This window comes from Macaca thibetana, chromosome 13 (genome assembly GCF_024542745.1).
Source record: "Macaca thibetana thibetana isolate TM-01 chromosome 13, ASM2454274v1, whole genome shotgun sequence".
NCBI lineage: Eukaryota > Metazoa > Chordata > Mammalia > Primates > Cercopithecidae > Macaca > Macaca thibetana.
In genome coordinates this window covers 76,476,468-76,494,210 of record NC_065590.1, presented here as the reverse complement: position 1 = coordinate 76,494,210, position 17,743 = coordinate 76,476,468, and the positions used below count along the sequence as shown (strand labels likewise).

The window sequence follows — 17,743 nt, the reverse complement described above, 5'->3', positions numbered from 1 at the left end:
GGAGGTCACAGGGAAGGGAATAAAATGATTGAGATGGTGATGAAAATGAGCAACATGATGATGATGATAGTAGCCATTAGAGGCGAGTTCTTACCTAGGCACTGACCTAACACTTTATATGGTTTATCTCATCTAAGGACGAGATTCCTACTATCTCATTAAAGTGATTCAGCTATTTACATGGCTAGAGACATGACCTGTGTCATTTTATACAACGACCCTGTCAGGTAGAGATTTACTCTCTCTGCTAAATAGATACAGGACAACAAGGTTCAGAAATGGTAACTTACTTCCCAAGGTCACACAGCAAGTCACTGGCAGAGCTAAGATTGAAATTGTATCTGTTTGAAGCCAAAGCTCATACATGTTCCTCCACATCCTGTGCCTCCCCCAGAGATCTGGTTCTTCTACAGGCTCTGGGCCAGGGGACGGGTCTGGCAGGGAGAACAGGTGTGGCTGTGGAGGGAACTTCAAGGGAACTCAAGAGCTGTGGTCCAGGAAGTATCCATATTTGTTCTGGCTTCACATTACCCTCCTTTTGCAAGGACACAGGCGATTGACCAACACCAGCCAGATCCTGAGGGCAAGATCACAGTCTTGCAGACTTTAAAGCTATCCAGGAACTTTCCAAGCAAGCATTCATGTTCACAAAGTCTACAGAAATGTAGATTCGAAGGCAGAACTCAGGAGGAAAAGTGCCATCTCCCGTGATTAAGAAAACATTTCCATTTTTATCTGTATATTTTGTGTCTGCGTGTTTTATATATCTCCAATGCATTTAAAATACATTATTTTAGCCGGGTACAGTGGCTCACGCCTGTAATCCCGGCACTTTGGGAGGCCGAGACGGGCGGATCACAAGGTCAGGAGATGGAGACCATCCTGGCTAACACAGTGAAACCCCGTCTCTACTAAAAATACAAAAAATTAGGTGGGCGTGGTGGCGGGCACCTGTAGTCCCAGCTATTCGGGAGGCTAAGGCAGGAGAATGGCGTGAACCCGGGAGGCAGAGCTTGCAGTGAGCCGAGATGGCGCCACTGTACTCCAGCCTGGGTGACAGAGCAAGACTCCGTCTCAAAAACAAAACAAAACAAAAAGCATTATTTTAAAAATCATATCACATTGAAAGGACCCTCAGGGATTATCTGGCTCAAGGATAGCACTCAGCAACGTATTCAGTGAAAGAAAGAAGGGAGAAAAACTTGCCTGGGGAAACGGAGGCACAGAAAGGAGAGAGATGTTCTCAAAGTCACACAGCCACAGAATTGGGCCTGAAATGCAGGTCTGCAGACACCAGCCTGTTCTCTTCCTGCTCGGCTGAATGGCACCCATAATGGCTGCAGGGTCCACCCAGTGGGAGGAGAGGCCAGTGTGCCCGGTGAGGTCATTGTGGAGCAAGTGAGGACTTGAGAACCGGGGCGTAGCCCAGCCAGATTTGTGCTTTTGCCAAATAGCCAAGTCCTCCCCCATTCCTTGTGTTGGCTCTGAGAAGATCTGCCTGCTAGAGAGGGAGGGAGGGGCTGATCCTAGGCCTGGGCATGTTATTCTCTCTTGAGTCATCTTTGCCGCTGTATCTCCTGAGTACTAGCAAGATCATCTGGTCCTCAATTCTTTCACCTGTCCCCACCCCAGAGGGCTCCCGGTAGGAGATGAGATGTGCTAGAGGTGAGCATCTGTCACTGTCCTCAGCCTCCTCCTGGGTCTCAGGATGGTAATAGCCCCTCATTCGGCTACCATGGACCCACCGTGCACCAAAGACCGCGCAGGGTGCATCGACAACGTTATCTTACTCAATTCTCACAGCAACCTCAAGAGGCAGTATTCCCAACTCCCTGCCTTTTAAATACACTGGATTTTTTCAAAGCGGTTTTAGGTTCACAGCAAGGCTGAGCAGAAAGTACAGAGAGTTCCTGTAGACCCTCTGCCCCCACATATGCACAGCCTCCCTGCGGCCAGCATCCCACACCAGAGCGGCACGTGTGACACAATCAATGAGTCTCTGCACAGCGTGATCGCTCGCAGCCCAGAGGTTTTCCTTCACTCTTGGTGACGTACATTCTGTGGGTTTGGACAAGTGGTAGTATTTTAAAATGCCCACTTGACACAGGACAGCAGCTAGGCCCAGAGGTTAGGGCCACGGTTGAACAGCCAGGAGGTAGGTGGCAGTGATGGAGCCTTTGATGGGTGGAGGAGGGGCTTCGTGCTAACAAGCTCTCTCGGCCCCAGCACCCCATGGAAATGTCAACATTGTACCTGGTTTCCCCAGTGAAAATCAAGTAGGGCAAATGGGTCTGCTTTATGGGTGATGAAGTTGCAATGGCTCCAACAGAGGTAAAATTGATTCATATTTATCAGGTTGGGAAACGGGAGAACTAGGCTTCAGGACCTCCTGGCCTCTTGCCTGGCAGCTCCTTTAGGCATATTTTTGGGACAGGCCACACAGCTTCCTATTGAGGACTCGCCAGGCAAGCTGGCCCCTGGAGATGACCCTGGGCAAGGTGGAGCTGCTGCTCTCGAGGTGCTTGTAGCCTCGTGGAGTCACAGACGCATCGGAGCTTGTTTTGGCCTGGAGTCAGCCCACGCTCACCGAGTTTTCTGCACTGGTTGGGCAGCATGGCGTGGAAGAGTTTATAGGACTGAACAGGCTGGCACTTGAGACATTTCTGAATTTTCCCCTTTTCTAGATGTGAGTTTATAGCTGGCCATTCCTACAGTGATTCGTGAAGGCTGATCAGATATTTTAATATTGATGGGGTGATAGTTATTATTGAGCTGGATCACTGTACCTTACAAAGGCACCATCCAGGTTTCCTGTCAATCTCTCTCACTCTCATCTCTAGACTTCTAGGCCCTCCCGGCAGGTGGTGCTAAAGTAGCCCTCCCCAGCCCAGGGCAGCAGATTCTTAGTCCCTCTTGCGACTGGCCGGCTCTCCTTTGAGCAGGCAAGCCTGGGCCAGGAGCTGTCTTCCTCTCCTAGGGCTGTGTGGACCAATGGAAAGAGCATGGCTTTGGAGTACAACCGACCTGCGCTCTGCCCCTTGTGTCTTCATGGCCTGGGGCAAGACCCTCCATTTCCTCATCTGACCATTCTGGTATTAATCCTTGTTAGGGGGTTTAAGGGCTGGAGATAATGGAGCCTAATTCCTGTCACATGACAGGTACTCAAAAGCTGGTGGCTCCCATTCTGAGCTAAGTGAAGTTACCTCTGGCATGCTCTCACTCTGAAATACCTCCTGTCCCAAAATATGCCTACGGGGGCTTCCAGGCAAGAGGCCAAGGGGTCCTGAAGCCTCGTTCTCCCATTTCCCAGTCTGACAAATATGAATCAGTTTCGCCTCTGTTACAGCCATTGCAACTTTATCACCCATAAAGCAGATCCATGTGCCTTACTTGATTTTCATTTGGAAAACCAGGTACAATGTTGACCTTCCCATGGGGTGCTGGGGCCAAGAGAGCTTGTTAGCATGAAGCCCCTCCTCCACCCATCAAAGGCTCGGCAGCGCCTCACTTTCCACTCCTAGCCCAGTGGAGATTGGTGCTCTTCTCCTGCGGTATACTAGAGTCCTCTGGGGAGTTTATTAAATGCAGAGTCTAAGTCCCCCTAAATCTACTAAATTGGACTCTGCAGGGGTAGGCCCAGGAAAGTATCTTCACCAACTTTCCCAGTGATTCTGGCTTGAGAATCATGACCTCAGGACACCTACAGGGCATCTGCCTCACTGCCTGTCCAAGGCAGAGTCCAAGAACCAATGCTGGGAAGGCTTCTGTGATTTAATAAAGAGGTTGGAAGAGGGAGAACTAAATTTTACTGTCCTTAACCCTTTACAGTGACAGGTACTGCTAGCTTGATGTAGAAACACATACTCTTTACTCTTTTTTTTTTTTTTTTTTTTTGACAGTCTCACTCTATTGCCCAGGCTGGAGTACAGTGGCATGATATCTGCTCACTGCAACTTCCGCCTCCTGGATTCAAGTGATTCTCCTGCCTTAGCCTCCCAAGTAGCTGGGATTACAGGTGCCCACCACCATGCCCAGCTAACTTTTGTATTTTTAGTAGAGGTGGGGTTTCATCATGTTGGCCAGGCTCGTCTCGAACTCCTGACCTCAGGTGATCTGCCTGCCTTGGCCTCCCCAAGTGCTGGGATTTCAGGCGTGAGCCACCGGGCCCGGCCAGAAACACATACTCTAGAGTCACACTCCCATCAGTGAAACCATCAGCTCAGCTCCGTTGCACATTTTAAAGTACACTAGCTGCATATTTTTCTCAGATTACTTCTCCTAGTTTTTAGTGTTTTCTCAACATTAAAATGGGAATAATATTTATTTCAAAGAATTATCAATGGGATTATAGGAGACTCGTGCTGGAAATGCATAACCTGGGGCTTGGCACAAAGTGGGTGTGCCTGTTGTCAATTTATTGCCTCTCAACTGCAAATCCACTCCTCTTTGCCCTACTTTGTAATACTGGAGCTGGACCCTGTTAATATTTCTCTTTCGTCAGCTGTTGCAATGTTACATTGTGTCAGTAGAGGGTGCTAGAGGGAAACTGCAAGGCACAGCAGAGGACCAGCTCCTCCTCTTGGCTCTAGTGTGCCTTTTTTCTCCCACGGTGTGATTGTCCCAGCAGGGGGAAATCTAATGGTGCTTTCTCCAGTGATTTTCTCCAGCATCCAGCAGAGGAGGCTCTTGTACTCCAGCTCCAGTTCACCAGCACCCCGGACCTTCTCCACTGCCCAGTGGTCTGCAGCCACACTGTCTCCCTCAAGGTGGGACTCTTATCCATGCTCTCACCTCTTTCTCTGGGTAATCTTCCCAGCCCTAGACGTAGCAGCTGCTTCCTGCACTTACTATTCCTGTATTCCTTAGAGTCTTCTTTTGCCCCTTTTAGAAGTTAACACCTTTTACTACTTCATACACACACACACACACACACACACACACACACATATATATATATATATATATATTTTTTTTTTCCCCCCGAGTTAGAGTTTTGCTCTTGTTGCCCGGGCTGGAGTTTGGTAGTGTGATCTTGGCTCACTGCAACCTCCGCCTCCTGGGTTCAAGTGATTCTCCTGCCTCAGCCTCCTGAGTAGTTGGGATTACAGGGACCCACCACCACGCCTGGCTAATCTTTGTGTTTTCAGTAGAAACAGGGTTTCACCATATTGGGCAGGCTGGTCTTGAACTCCTGACCTCAGGTGATCCACCCGCCTCAGCCTCCCAAAGTGCTGGGATTACAGCAGGAGTTACTACGCCCGATCTATAATTTTTTATAGTAAATTTTCCTTATTCAAATTGGGTGTGATTTTTGTCTCCTGACTGCTGGACTCTGTCTGCTATACAGTAGGTGTTTTAAAATAATAGTTCACCTTCTCTCCACTTCCAGGAAAGCTTTTTTTTTTTTTTTTTTGAGTCTTGCTCTGTTGCCCAGGCTGGAGAACAGTGGTGCGATCTTGAAACCTCCTGGTTTCAAGCAATTGTCTTGGCTCAGCTTCCCAGGTAACTGGGATTACAAGCTATGTTACCACACCTAGATAATTTTTGTATTTTAGTAGAGACGGGGTTTCACCATGTTGATCAGGCTGGTCTTAAAATCCTGACCTCAAGTGATCTGCCTGCCTCAGCATCCCAAAGTGCTGGGATTACAGGTGTGAGCCACTGCGCCTGGCCCAGAAAAGCATTTTTACACATGTCATTTAATGACAAGGGAAAATTACCACACACCGCCAGAAACTATGGCAGCTCTGGAGTCTGCAACCCCAACCTGAACAAATAACTTCCTCCTTTGAGGGCTCGCAGGGTGTGGCTGCTGCATACTTCCTGGTCATGGTCTGGGGAAAGCCATGAAGAAGAAGGGTAAGGAAATCAGCACGGCCTCACCCAGCATTTTGGTGGTGGGCATATTGGAAGGCACTGAGGTCTTCAGTGGAAGCCATGCAGTACTGACAGATGACATTTGGAGAAAGACTCATAAACACAGACCAAACACTGGTGATTGAAAGGAGCTGGGCACATTCCTCAGCCCCCGGGCTCAAAACTCCCTGAGCCTAGCACAAACACATCCCATCCTCCCATCCCACCACCATATATCTCTCAAACTCCCTGAGCCCAGTACAAACACCACCTGGAAAGTCTCCGATAAGGGGACAGCCGTTCAAGGTTACTGAAAGCACAGGAGCCAAAAGAATTTCTTTTCCCCTGCAACTTTCGGGCTATAAAAAGCAAACACTCGCATTGTTCGGGGCCCTCTTGTATACTGTGTAAAGGAGGGACCGGGTTCGAACTTGTAGTAAAGATCCTTGCCACTTGGCTTTGACTCCGGACTCTGGTGGTCTTCTTTGGGGAACAAACAGTCTGGGCATAACATCTGGGGGCTCGTCCGGGATTCCCCAAGCCCACCAGACCCCTGGTCAACGGATCTGCTAAGATCGATCTACTGATAGGTGAGCTGGCTCATCTCCGTTTGTCTGTCTGTGTCTGTGTGTCTGTTCTGAATCTGAATCTGTGACTCGTGAGTTCTGAAACTGAGGCTGGCACAGTCCTGGTGGACGCGCTATAGGACAGCCAGTGGAGACCGGTGGGAGACGTCCCCTGGCTCTCTTCTGATTTAAATTGCGATCTGAGTTGCCGGAGCGCGTTTGCGATCCGGGCAACAGCTGACTCTGACCCTGGTTCCCGGGTGCGCGCTTGCGGTCTGAATTGCCCCGGTCCCTGGGTGCGCACTTGCGGTCTGAATTTCCCCGGTCCCCGGGTGCGCGCTTGCGGTCTGAATTGCCCCGGTCCCCGGGTGCACGCTTGCGGTCTGAATTGCCCCGGTCCCCGGGCTCCCGGCTTCTGGCGCCGCGCTCCCGGCCCCGGTCCCTGGGCTCCCGGCTTCCGGCGCCGCACTTCCGGCCCTGGTCCCCGGCTTCCGGCGCCGCGCTTCCAGCCCCGGTCTCCGGGGCCGGGAGGCGTGCCTGCGACTAGCTATCATTAATAAGTCAGATCAGATTTCCTCTATAGGGATTCTAACCCACATTCCTTTACAGGAAGAGACACAGAAAGTGAGACTGGGGAGAGGGAGAAAGTGAGAAGGGAAATCGGAAAGAGAAAGGGGAGGAAATGGCAGACGTGGAGAGTCAGAGAGAGAGACAGAAAGAAAAAGAGACTGAGTGTGAAGGAGAAAGGACACGGGATGACAGAGAGAAAGAGAGCGCGCGCGAATGAGATAGCGGGAGAGAGCAGGCGGAGGGAAGGCGGCCGGCACTCACGGGCCCGCTGATAGGGAAAATAACTTTGAAGGGCCGGCAGGGCGGACGCGAGGGCGCACTTTGCGGACTAGCCCCCCCCCAGCCGCCTGACTCCACGGTGGCTTTACCCCTTCGGGAAATAGGACCCCCAGATGACACAGGAATCCCCAGGCTCCAGTACTGGCCATTCTCCACCAGTGATCTGTATAACTGGAAGACTCAGAGTGCTCGGTTTTCAGACAACCCCAGAGATTTACTGGCTTTACTGGATAGTGTCATGTTCACCCACCAGCCCACTTGGGATGATTGTCAGCAGCTCCTCCGAATCTTGTTTACCACGGAGGAGCGAGAGAAAATACAGGTAGAAGCCAGAAAGCTGGTCCTGGGGGACGACGGTCAACCGACTGCCAACCCCGACCTCATAAACGCGACCTTTCCTCTGACCAGGCCGGTGTGGGACTACAACACGGCAGAAGGTAGGGGACGGCTACGCCTTTATCGCCAGACTCTAATGGCAGGTCTCCGGGCAGCTGCTCGCAAGCCCACTAATTTGGCTAAAGTATATTCTATTCTGCAAGAAAAGACAGAGAGCCCAGCCACCTACTTAGAAAGATTAATGGAAGCTTTTAGACAGTACACCCCCATAGATCCAGAGGCTTCAGGAAGTCAGGCAGCTGTTGTAATGTCTTTCGTAAATCAGGCAGCCCCAGATATTAAAAGAAAACTCCAAAAATTAGAAGACTTAGAAGGAAAGCGGATCCAAGACCTCCTTCAGATAGCCCAGCGGGTTTACAATAACAGAGATACTCCAGAGGAAAGGCAATTTAAGGCCACTGAAAAAAATGACCAAAGTCCTGGCAGCAGTGGTACAGAAAGAGCATCTACAGCCAGAGTACACCCAACCCAGGCGGCCCCCCAGGCATGATAATCTGAGAAAAGACCAATGTGCCTACCGCAAGGAGGCTGGCCACTGAGTAAGAGACTGCCCCAAAAAGAAACAACGAGGACAGGGACCCCTAGGTCTACACCCATACTAGTCACTCAAGATGAAGACTAGGGAAGATGGGGTTCGGATCCCCTCCCCGAACCTAGGGTAACTTTGCAAGTGGAGGGGTCCCCGGTCCAGTTCTTGGTCGATACGGGAGCACAGCACTCAGTCTTAGTTAAAACTAATGGAAAATTATCCTCCAAGTCCTCGTGGGTACAAGGGGCCACAGGAGTTAAGAAATACCCATGGACAACACAAAGAACAGTAAACCTCGGAGCCAAGAATGTAACCCATTCTTTCCTGGTTATCCCTGAGAGCCCCTGTCCCCTATTAGGGAGAGACCTGCTAACTAAAATGGGAGCACAGATCCATTTCTTCCCTGAGGGGCCCGTTGTGACCAACTCCCACAATCAACCCGTGTCCATCCTAACTATAACCCTAGAAGATGAGTACCGGCTCCACCAGGAGCAAACGGCCCCTGACCAGGACATAGCAACCTGGCTCCAGCAATATCCAGAGGCTTGGGCGGAAACGGGGGGCTTAGGACTAGCAAAACACCGTCCTGCTTTATTTGTTGAACTTAAACCTGGGGCAGACCCCGTGCGGGTACGCCAATACCCAATGCCCCTAGAGGCCAAGAAAGGAATTGCCCCGCATATCCGCCGGCTCCTTGACCAAGGGGTCCTCCACTCATGTCACTCACCCTGGAATACTCCATTGTTGCCGGTATGAAAACCTAATAGTGGAGAATACAGACCTGTACAAGACTTAAGAGAAATCAATAAGAGGGTTGTGGACATACATCCAACTGTGCCTAACCCATATACCCTCCTGAGTACCCTAAACCCTAAACATCAATGGTACACTGTTTTAGATTTAAAAGATGCTTTCTTCAGTTTGCCTTTAGCCCCTCAGAGCCAAAAGCTCTTCGCCTTCGAGTGGAATGACCCTGATAGGGGCATAAGTGGCCAACTGACATGGACCAGACTGCCGCAAGGATTCAAAAACTCTCCTACCCTGTTCGATGAGGCCCTCCATGAAGACCTGGGTGAGTACCGACGCAAACACCCTGAAATAACCTTACTACAGTATGTTGATGACCTCCTGATTGCTGCTGAGACCCAAGAAGCTTGCATCCAAGGGACCAAGGGTCTCTTACAAACTCTGGGAAATCTAGGCTACCGAGCCTCAGCAAAAAAACTCAAATCTGTAAGTCAGAGGTAACATACCTAGGGTACCTGCTTAAAGAAGGGCAGCGCTGGTTAACAGACGCCCGGAAACAAACTGTTCTGCAGATCCCCAGGCCGCAATCCACCCGACAAGTGAGGGAATTCCTGAGGTCAGCGGGGTTTTGCAGACTATGAATACTTGGGTTCGCAGAACTGGCTAAACCCTTATATCAGGCAACACGGGGGCAGCAGCCATTTAAGTGGACAGACGAAGCCGAGTCCGCTTTCCAACAGATTAAAACCGCCCTACTCTCCGTGCCTGCACTGGGACTACCTGATGTTACCAAGCCCTTCCACTTATACGTAGATAAAAATAAGGGTATCGCCAAGGCGGTAATAACTCAGAACTTAGGCCCCTGGCGGAGGCCAGTTGCCTACCTGTCAAAGAAGTTAGACCCAGTGGCTGCCGGGTGGCCCCCTTGTCTCCGAATAATTGCAGCCACGGCTCTGATGGTGCAGGATGCTGATAAGCTTGTCATGGGGCAAGAATTGCGGGTCGTTACCCCATATGCCATCGAAGGTGTACTCAAACAGCCACCTAATCGATGGATGAGTAACGCCCGACTCACCCACTACGAAGGACTACTACTAAATCCTCTCAGGATAACTTTCCTGCCCCCAACGACCTTAAACCCTGCCTCACTGCTGCCCAACCCAGACCTGGATGCCCACTCCACGACTGCACCGAGATACTAGCTCAGGTGCACGGAGTTCGAGACGACCTGCAGGATCGCCCACTTCCTGACGCCGACCTCGTCTGGTTCACTGATGGGAGCAGCTTCATGCATCAGGGCCAGAGGTACGCTGGAGCGGCAGTGACTTCAGAGACTGAGGTAATCTGGGCGGAACCCCTGCCCCCGGGGACATCGGCCCAGAAGGCCGAATTGATAGCGCTCACCCAAGCTCTTACCTTAGGGGCGGGGAAAAAGCTGACGGTATATACAGACAGCCGATATGCTTTTGCAACAGCGCATATACATGGGGCCATTTACAGGGAGCGGGGGTTACTGACGGCTGAAGGAAAAGAGATAAAAAACAAGCAAGAAATCCTAGCCCTGCTAACAGCCCTATAGAGGCCAGAAAAGTTAGCCATTGTGCATTGCCCAGGGCATCAGAAACTAACTACTCCAACTGCTCAAGGCAACTTTCTGGAGGACCAAACTGCAAGAAAGGTGGCGAAGACTCCCAGCCAACTCCTTGCACTCCAGCTCCCTGACCCGGGCCCCCGGGACTTGCCATATTTCCCTGATTATTCAGAACAAGATCTCCAGTGGATTGACAAGCTTCCCCTGAAACAGATCCAGAATGGGTGGTGGACTGATACTAATGACCAAACCATCCTACCAGAAAAATTAGGACAACAAGTGTTAGAACACATCCACCGAACCACCCACCTGGGTGCTCGGCGGATGATAGACCTGATCAGACGCTCTAAGCTCAAATTCAGACATACAGCCGAGATGGCCAGCAACATCGTGACAAGTTGCAAAGTCTGCCAGCTTAACAACGCCTACCCCCAATCCCAGGCTGCAACAGGAACAAGGCTCAGGGGAACCAGGCCCGGTATCTACTGAGAAGTAGATTTTACTGAGATAAAGCCAGGAAAATACGGGTATCGGTACTTACTTGTCTTTGTAGATACTTTTTCAGGGTGGACTGAAGCATTCCCCACCAAGAAAGAAACTGCTCAGATTGTAGCAAAGAAAATCCTGGAAGATATCCTCCCCAGGTATGGCTTCCCCGTCCAGATAGGGTCAGATAATGGGCCGGCCTTCGTCGCTAAGGTAAGTCAGGATTTGGCTTCCATCCTTGGGGCAAATTGGAAACTACATTGCACTTACAGGCCCCAGAGTTCAGGACAGGTAGAGAGAATGAATCGGACCTTAAAAGAGACCTTAACTAAATTAACTATAGAGACTGGCACTAATTGGGTGGTCCTTCTCCCCTACGCTCTGTTCCGGGCCCGTAATACCCCTTACAGACTGGGCCTTACTCCTTATGAAATTATGTATGGCAGACCCCCACCCTTAGTTCCCGGCCTAAAAGATGATCTGCTCAAGTCCGAAACAGAAAATGTCTCTGAACTCTTATTTTCCCTACAAGCCTTGCAGAAAATTCATCAAGAAATCTGGCCCAAGCTAAAGGAACTATATGAGACCGGTCCCCCACCGACACCCCATCCGTACCAGCCGGGAGACTGGGTCCTGGTCAAGTGACACCGATAAGAGACCCTAGAACCCAGGTGGAAAGGACCACTCCAGGTACTCCTAACCACACCCACCGCCCTGAAGGTAGAAGGCATCGCATCGTGGATCCACTACACCCACGTCAAGCCAGCAGACCCAACCTCCGATCTTCTGGGACAAATCACGGCGGCGGCTAAAGCACCGGACACGTGGACTGTGGACAGAGCTAGGAACAACCCCTTAAAACTCACCCTGCGCCGGCAGCATAGCTCACTGCAAACATGCAGTTAGGTAGTCTAACCCTAACGTTAGTCGCCCTAGTGGCCGCTGGAGAAATCACAAAACCAGCTCATAATCCCTTTGTCTGGAGATTCTGGCTTTATGAAAACCAAACCCACCCTGGGCAACCTCATAAGCCCGGAAAATTATTGGCCAGTGCTGATTGCCCTTCCTCAGGGTGCAACAGCCCAATTCTACTAAATTTTACTGGTTTTCAAATAGCCAAACCTATGACACCAATAATATGCTTTGAGTTTGATCAGACTAAATACAATTGTAAACACTATTGGTGGCACCAAAATGCCAGCTGTCCTTATAACTATTGTAACATCCATAGACCCTGTTATTGGGGAGAGAGAAAACAGTTAGACCCTAAATGGCCCTTCCATTGTAGACGGGATAGAGACTTTTCATATACATGGATAGTTAGAGACCCCTGGAACTCCCGCTGGACCACACCTCAACATGGGGCTGTATACTACTCCCCCTCCTCCACATGGCCTAGCAGTCACCTCTATCTGTGGCGAGGCCTAGTGCAAGTACTGCCCCTGGTCCACGGGAATATCCAACGACAGGAAAACAGACTAACACAAGACTTACGTCCTTTCTCCTGGTTAAAGTTATTACAAGAAGGACTAGAACTTGCTAACCTTACAGGACTTCATAGCCTGTCTGGCTGCTTTCTGTGCGCCACTCTAGGGCGTCCACTGCTAACCGCTGTCCCTCTGCCATGGGGATCCTCTACCTTTGCCCAAGCTAACAACCTCCGAAACCTCTCGTATGCTCCTATCCTGAACGTGCCCCTATACCTAAACTCCAGTCAGGAAAAGTTTCCCTACTGTTTCTCAGGAACCAATTCCAGCCTCTGCAGCATCACTGCCACGCCCCCTAATATCACCTTAAGGGCTCCATCAGGCATATTCTTCTGGTGTAATGGAACCTTATCTAAGAACCTACCTAGTCCTTCTGTTCATAACCTACTGTGTCTCCCTGTTACATTAGTTCCCCGGATGACTCTACTAACTGCTGGCGAGTTCCTAGGGTATACCGGTAACTGGACTAGTGCTGTTATTCACCCAGACCCTAGACCAAGACCTACACGAGCCATATTTCTCCCCCTCATTGCAGGAATCTCCCTCACCGCATCCTTCATTGCGGCCGGACTGGCGGGGGGAGCCCTAGGTCACACCCTCATAGAAAGTAACAAGTTGTACCAACAATTTGCCGTTGCTATGGAGGAGTCGGCTGAGTCCCTTGCCTCCCTTCAGCGGCAGCTCACGTCCCTAGCTCAGGTAACCTTGCAGAACCGGAGAGCCCTAGACCTACTCACTGCAGAAAAAGGTGGTACATGTATATTTCTAAAAGAAAACTGTTGTTTCTACATAAATGAATCAGGACTTGTAGAGGACCGGGTCCAACAGTTACGCAAGTTAAGCACTGAAGTAAAAACACGGCAGTTTACTTCAGCTGCAGACCAATGGTGGAATTCCTCTATGTTTTCTCTGTTAGCCCCCTTCCTTGGACCCCTGCTAAGTCTACTATTTCTGCTTACCGTAGGACCTTGTGTTGTTAACAGAATTTTACAATTTGTTAGGGAGAAATTTGACACCGTACAACTCATGGTCCTCAGAGCCCAATACCAACCTGTAAACGCTGAAACAGAATCAGACTTATAAGACCCAAGATTGGCTCTAAAGATACCTAAAAAGAAGGGGGGAATGAAAGGAGCTGGGCACATTCCTCAGCCCCCGGGCTCAAAACTCCCTGAGCCTAGCACAAACACATCCCATCCTCCCATCCCACCACCATATATCTCTCAAACTCCCTGAGCCCAGTACAAACACCACCTGGAAAGTCTCCGATAAGGGGACAGCCGTTCAAGGTTACTGAAAGCGCAGGAGCCAAAAGAATTTCTTTGTTCCCCTGCAACTTTCGGGCTATAAAAAGCAAACACTCGCATTGTTCGGGGCCCTCTTGTATACTGTGTAAAGGAGGGACCAGGTTCGAACTTGTAGTAAAGATCCTTGCCGCTTGGCTTTGACTCTGGACTCTGGTGGTCTTCTTTGGGGAACAAACAGTCTGGGCATAACAGTGATAAGAAACAGGGTTCAAGCGGCAGAAAGCCCAGCTCTTCTAGGTTAAGAATAATATGGAACTCAGGAAAGACCCAACAAGCTTAGCCACTGTGTCCCCAGCCATGCTAAATTGTGAGCACTTGTGACTGTGGGGGAGGTGCCAAAGCCTCAACCCACAGCTCCCCTTTCCACCCTTTGTAGTTTGTGGGGTGTACATATAGGCAGTAAAATGTGCTAAGAAGAACCCATCTGCACTGTTCTTTCGGGATATCTGAACCCTACAGACCCCAGCAATAGGGCAAGATTCTGTTGCACAAAGTGGGCAACACCAGGTGAACTGGCCCCTGCCACCAACAGAAAGTCAGCTCCCCCAGGCTTCTCTCTGGCTGGTTTTGTTACTTTCTCCTATCTTGGCAGCTGGAACGGCGGCAGTCCTTGGCTGTAACATCCATGGTTGATGGCCTGGCTGTGTGGTCCTGCCTTGCGGCTGCGTGGAACTAAACGTGTGGACAGGCATGTGCATGATTGTGTGGGTGGAACCCCAGGGTCCCAGTGCTGAACCCCAGGGTCCCAGAGCTGCTCCTACCTGGTAGGGATATCCTGCTCTCCACGCGGGCCTAGGACTCCCAACTGTTAAGTTATAAGCCATGGCAGGGTCTGAGAGAACAAGGGAATTAGAAGGAAGGACTTTAGGGGTCAGGCCAAACCCACAATTGGAGAAACTGACTAAGGTCAGACAGAGAGGCAGTTGCAAGACTAAGGTTACAACCGAGGCCCTGCCCTACTCACACTATGGGTTAATGTTACCAATGTAGCCATAGGGAGGGCCTGACTTCTGGCAAACTCCTGGCTTGCAGTGCTGAGCGGCAGGGCTGAGCAGTGATTAGTGGAGAACACCACTAGGCGTCACTGTCTCACCATTATCTGCGACTGCACAGTGGCCTGATTTTTTTTTTTTTTTTTTTTTTAATCTCCTCAAAGCAATGTGAATACTGGCTTAACGGCCAGCCTCAGGTGGGTGAAAAGGTTTTTAATTTTCATTGTCACAAGCATCATAAGAGAAGCAGCAACTCCCAGGCTGAGGAAGGAGAGGACTGTTTTGACTTACTGCCCTGGAGAGCGTGGGTCTCAGCAGAGCTGCTGTTGCTGACTTGGAGGGGCTCTTCTTTTTTCTGGCTGTTAATTGCTGCCCCTTGCTGATGATTGCGGAGTAGAATCTGTTAGGACCTGGATCCCCACGTTTGTGACATGGAAGGAACCTTAGAAATCTGCAAGTCCAGCCCCTTCATTTTTGGAGAAGGAAGCCCAGAAGAGAAGACCATTTCCCTGAGGCACAGAGCTGGATGGAAGCAGAACCGGGACTTGAACCTTAGACTCCAGAGTCCTCACCCAGTGCTCCGTCCACTCCCTGGGGTGCCTATCTTTACACCACATGTGCTCATTCATTCTCTCCCTTAACATCTACTGAGCACTTACTACAGGCTCAATACATGGGTGGTGAAGTTGCAATGGCTCTAACAGAGACGAAATTGATTTTATGTGTCAGGCTGGGAAATGGGAGAACTGGGCTCTAGGAAAGCCCTTTAGGCATAAACCATGGCAGAGTCTCAGAGAACAAGGGAGTTAGAAGGAAAGAATTTAGGGGCTGGGCAAAACCCCCAATTGGAGAATCTGACTAAGGTCAGAGAGGCAGTTGCAAGATAGATTATAACCCAGGCCCTGCCCTACTCACACTGTGGGTTAACGTTGCCAATTTAGCCATAGGGAGGGCCTGACTTTGTGGTTGAACGGAATTGGAAACTCTTAAAAGAGGCAAGATGACATGGCAGGTCAGTGACCACAGATCATAGGTGGGGCCAGTTTCCTTCCTTTTGGTCCAGAGTACTTGTCAAGCTCATCCAATCTTTATGCAAACAACAGCAAAAGTGAGAATAGGATTCAGACCAAGATGAAGTCAGGTGAAGATGATGGAGCAATTCCACAACTGTGGCAGCTTGGATGGTGCGTGCTCCAGCCGGGCTGCCTGGAGGCTCCACCTTCTGTGGCCCACACTGGATATTGATTGAATGGGCAGGAATCTTTGGACCGTGGAGGATTTGAAGGTGCAACAATTCTGACCATCAGGGGACAGTGTTTTATCACATTCCACTTGGTCAAAGAGCCTATCCTCCAAGGCGGAAGAAAGAAAATGTTTTTTAAGGGAACAGAGAGGTGTTTAAAATAAGAGTGTTTAAGTGTAGAAAAGAGAAAGATACATTAGCCTGGACTTAACCCTGTTCTCTCAAAGGCAGTCATTTTATCGTTTTGCCTGTCTCTTCTCTAACTTGAGTAGGTATATCGCTGACACAACTGCAAAATTTTCTGTGTCGGCCTGGCGCGGTGGCTCACGCCTGTAATCCCAGCACTTTGGGAGGCCGAGGTGGGCGGATCACCTGAGGTTGGGAGTTCGAGACTAGCCTGGCCAACATGGTGAAACCCCTGTCTCCACTAAAAATACAAAACTTAGCCGGGCGTGGTGGCAGGCACCTGTAATCCCAGCTACTTGGGAGGCTGAGGCAGGAGAATCACTTGAACCTGGGAGGTGGAGGTTGCAGTGAGCTAAGATCGCGCCACTGTACGCCAGCCTGGGCAATGAGAGCAAAACTGTCTCGAAAAACAAAAACAAAACAAAAACAAAACTGTCCATGTGTCTAACCACCTTTCACATGACCCTTCTCCTATGATCCAGAGTTTCTCCGAGATTTAGAAGCCCTCTGAGGGCATTTGGTGGCCTCGGAAAGGATAGTCTAGAGTCTGGTTAGAGATGTCCCATCTGTGCGGCCCCAAGCCCGTCCACCCTCCCCTCCTCTGTCCTCCACCAGGCGGCGAGGTCGCGCCCATTACCCAGTCTGCACCCATCTTCTCAGATACAGCTATCACCTGCTTTGCCGCAGCCAGGTGCCACTGCTGTACTCATTATTGGCCTTTCTGCTGTGATATTAAGCACTTTGGCTTGGCTGGGGAATTGTTAATCAACAACCTTGTCAGAGTGATGGATTCTTTTAAGATTATTGCTTAATTAGCTTGTTTAGAGGTAAAAATCAACAAGGACATCAGTTCTCTGGGAACTGGGAGGTAGTAGAAAGGGATCTTGGTGACATCCCAGGGAGCAGAGTGTGGTTGGAGTGGGACGGGTAGGAAGCCTCTGAACAGAGTAGGCCTTAAGCTTGCATTCATTAGGGATCTCACAGGCACCCTGGTTGCTGCAGTCTAGAGAACTGCCACCATTCAGCCAAGTTGCAAAAGCAGTGGTTCCTGAAATGTCACCCAAGGACCATGTGCGTCAGCTGGGGGCTTTAAAAATCACAGATCCCCAGGGCCAGTCCCAGACCTGGATTAGGATCTCAGAAAAAATTGTAAACAAGCTACTCAAGGCGATTTGTACATACATAAATGTTGAAACTCATAGCCCCAGAAGTCTGAGATGAACAGAGTTAAACAACTCTGATGAGGTTTGGGCAACTCAACATTTCCACTGGGAATGGATTTCACGTGGCTGGGCTCTATCTCCAATACTCCCACCAGCACCTGTGGCCCCAGTCTTCTTCCTTCTGTTTTAATCTTCCTATTTCTGTCGTATCCTCTGTCTCTCCCATCTAATTTGTCTGTATCGCTCTGGGCCATGCCTCATCTATCTGTTCCTTATCTGTCTAAAGTTTCCTCCTCCCTCAGGTCCCCATCTCCATCTTTTCATCTTTCTATCTCTCCTTCCATT

The 17,743-nt window shown here is 50.1% G+C and overlaps 2 protein-coding genes across 2 annotated transcripts in view; one reads left to right on the top strand and one right to left on the bottom strand.

Annotated features, from left to right (window-relative positions):
• CAPN13 (calpain 13) overlaps positions 1-17,743 on the bottom strand; it is a 113,954-nt gene that overhangs the window by 5,339 nt on the left and 90,872 nt on the right. The window lies entirely within an intron of this gene.
• On the top strand, positions 1,334-9,430 carry LOC126934424 (uncharacterized). Its single transcript, XM_050755229.1, has 6 exons — positions 1,334-1,378; positions 2,435-2,518; positions 2,943-3,092; positions 4,668-4,766; positions 7,285-7,708; positions 9,117-9,430. The coding sequence occupies exons 1-6, from the start codon at positions 1,334-1,336 to the stop codon at positions 9,125-9,127; spliced, it is 813 nt and encodes a 270-aa protein (XP_050611186.1). The 3' UTR covers positions 9,128-9,430.

Bases quoted from the DNA above. Each gene is read 5' to 3' on its own strand.
- LOC126934424 (XM_050755229.1), top strand. From the start codon at position 1,334: ATGGCTGCAGGGTCCACCCAGTGGGAGGAGAGGCCAGTGTGCCCG. The intron at 1,379-2,434 runs GTGAGGTCATTG...TTTTTGGGACAG, and splicing joins AGGAGAGGCCAGTGTGCCCG to GCCACACAGCTTCCTATTGA. The intron at 2,519-2,942 runs GTGCTTGTAGCC...TCCTTTGAGCAG, and splicing joins GTGGAGCTGCTGCTCTCGAG to GCAAGCCTGGGCCAGGAGCT.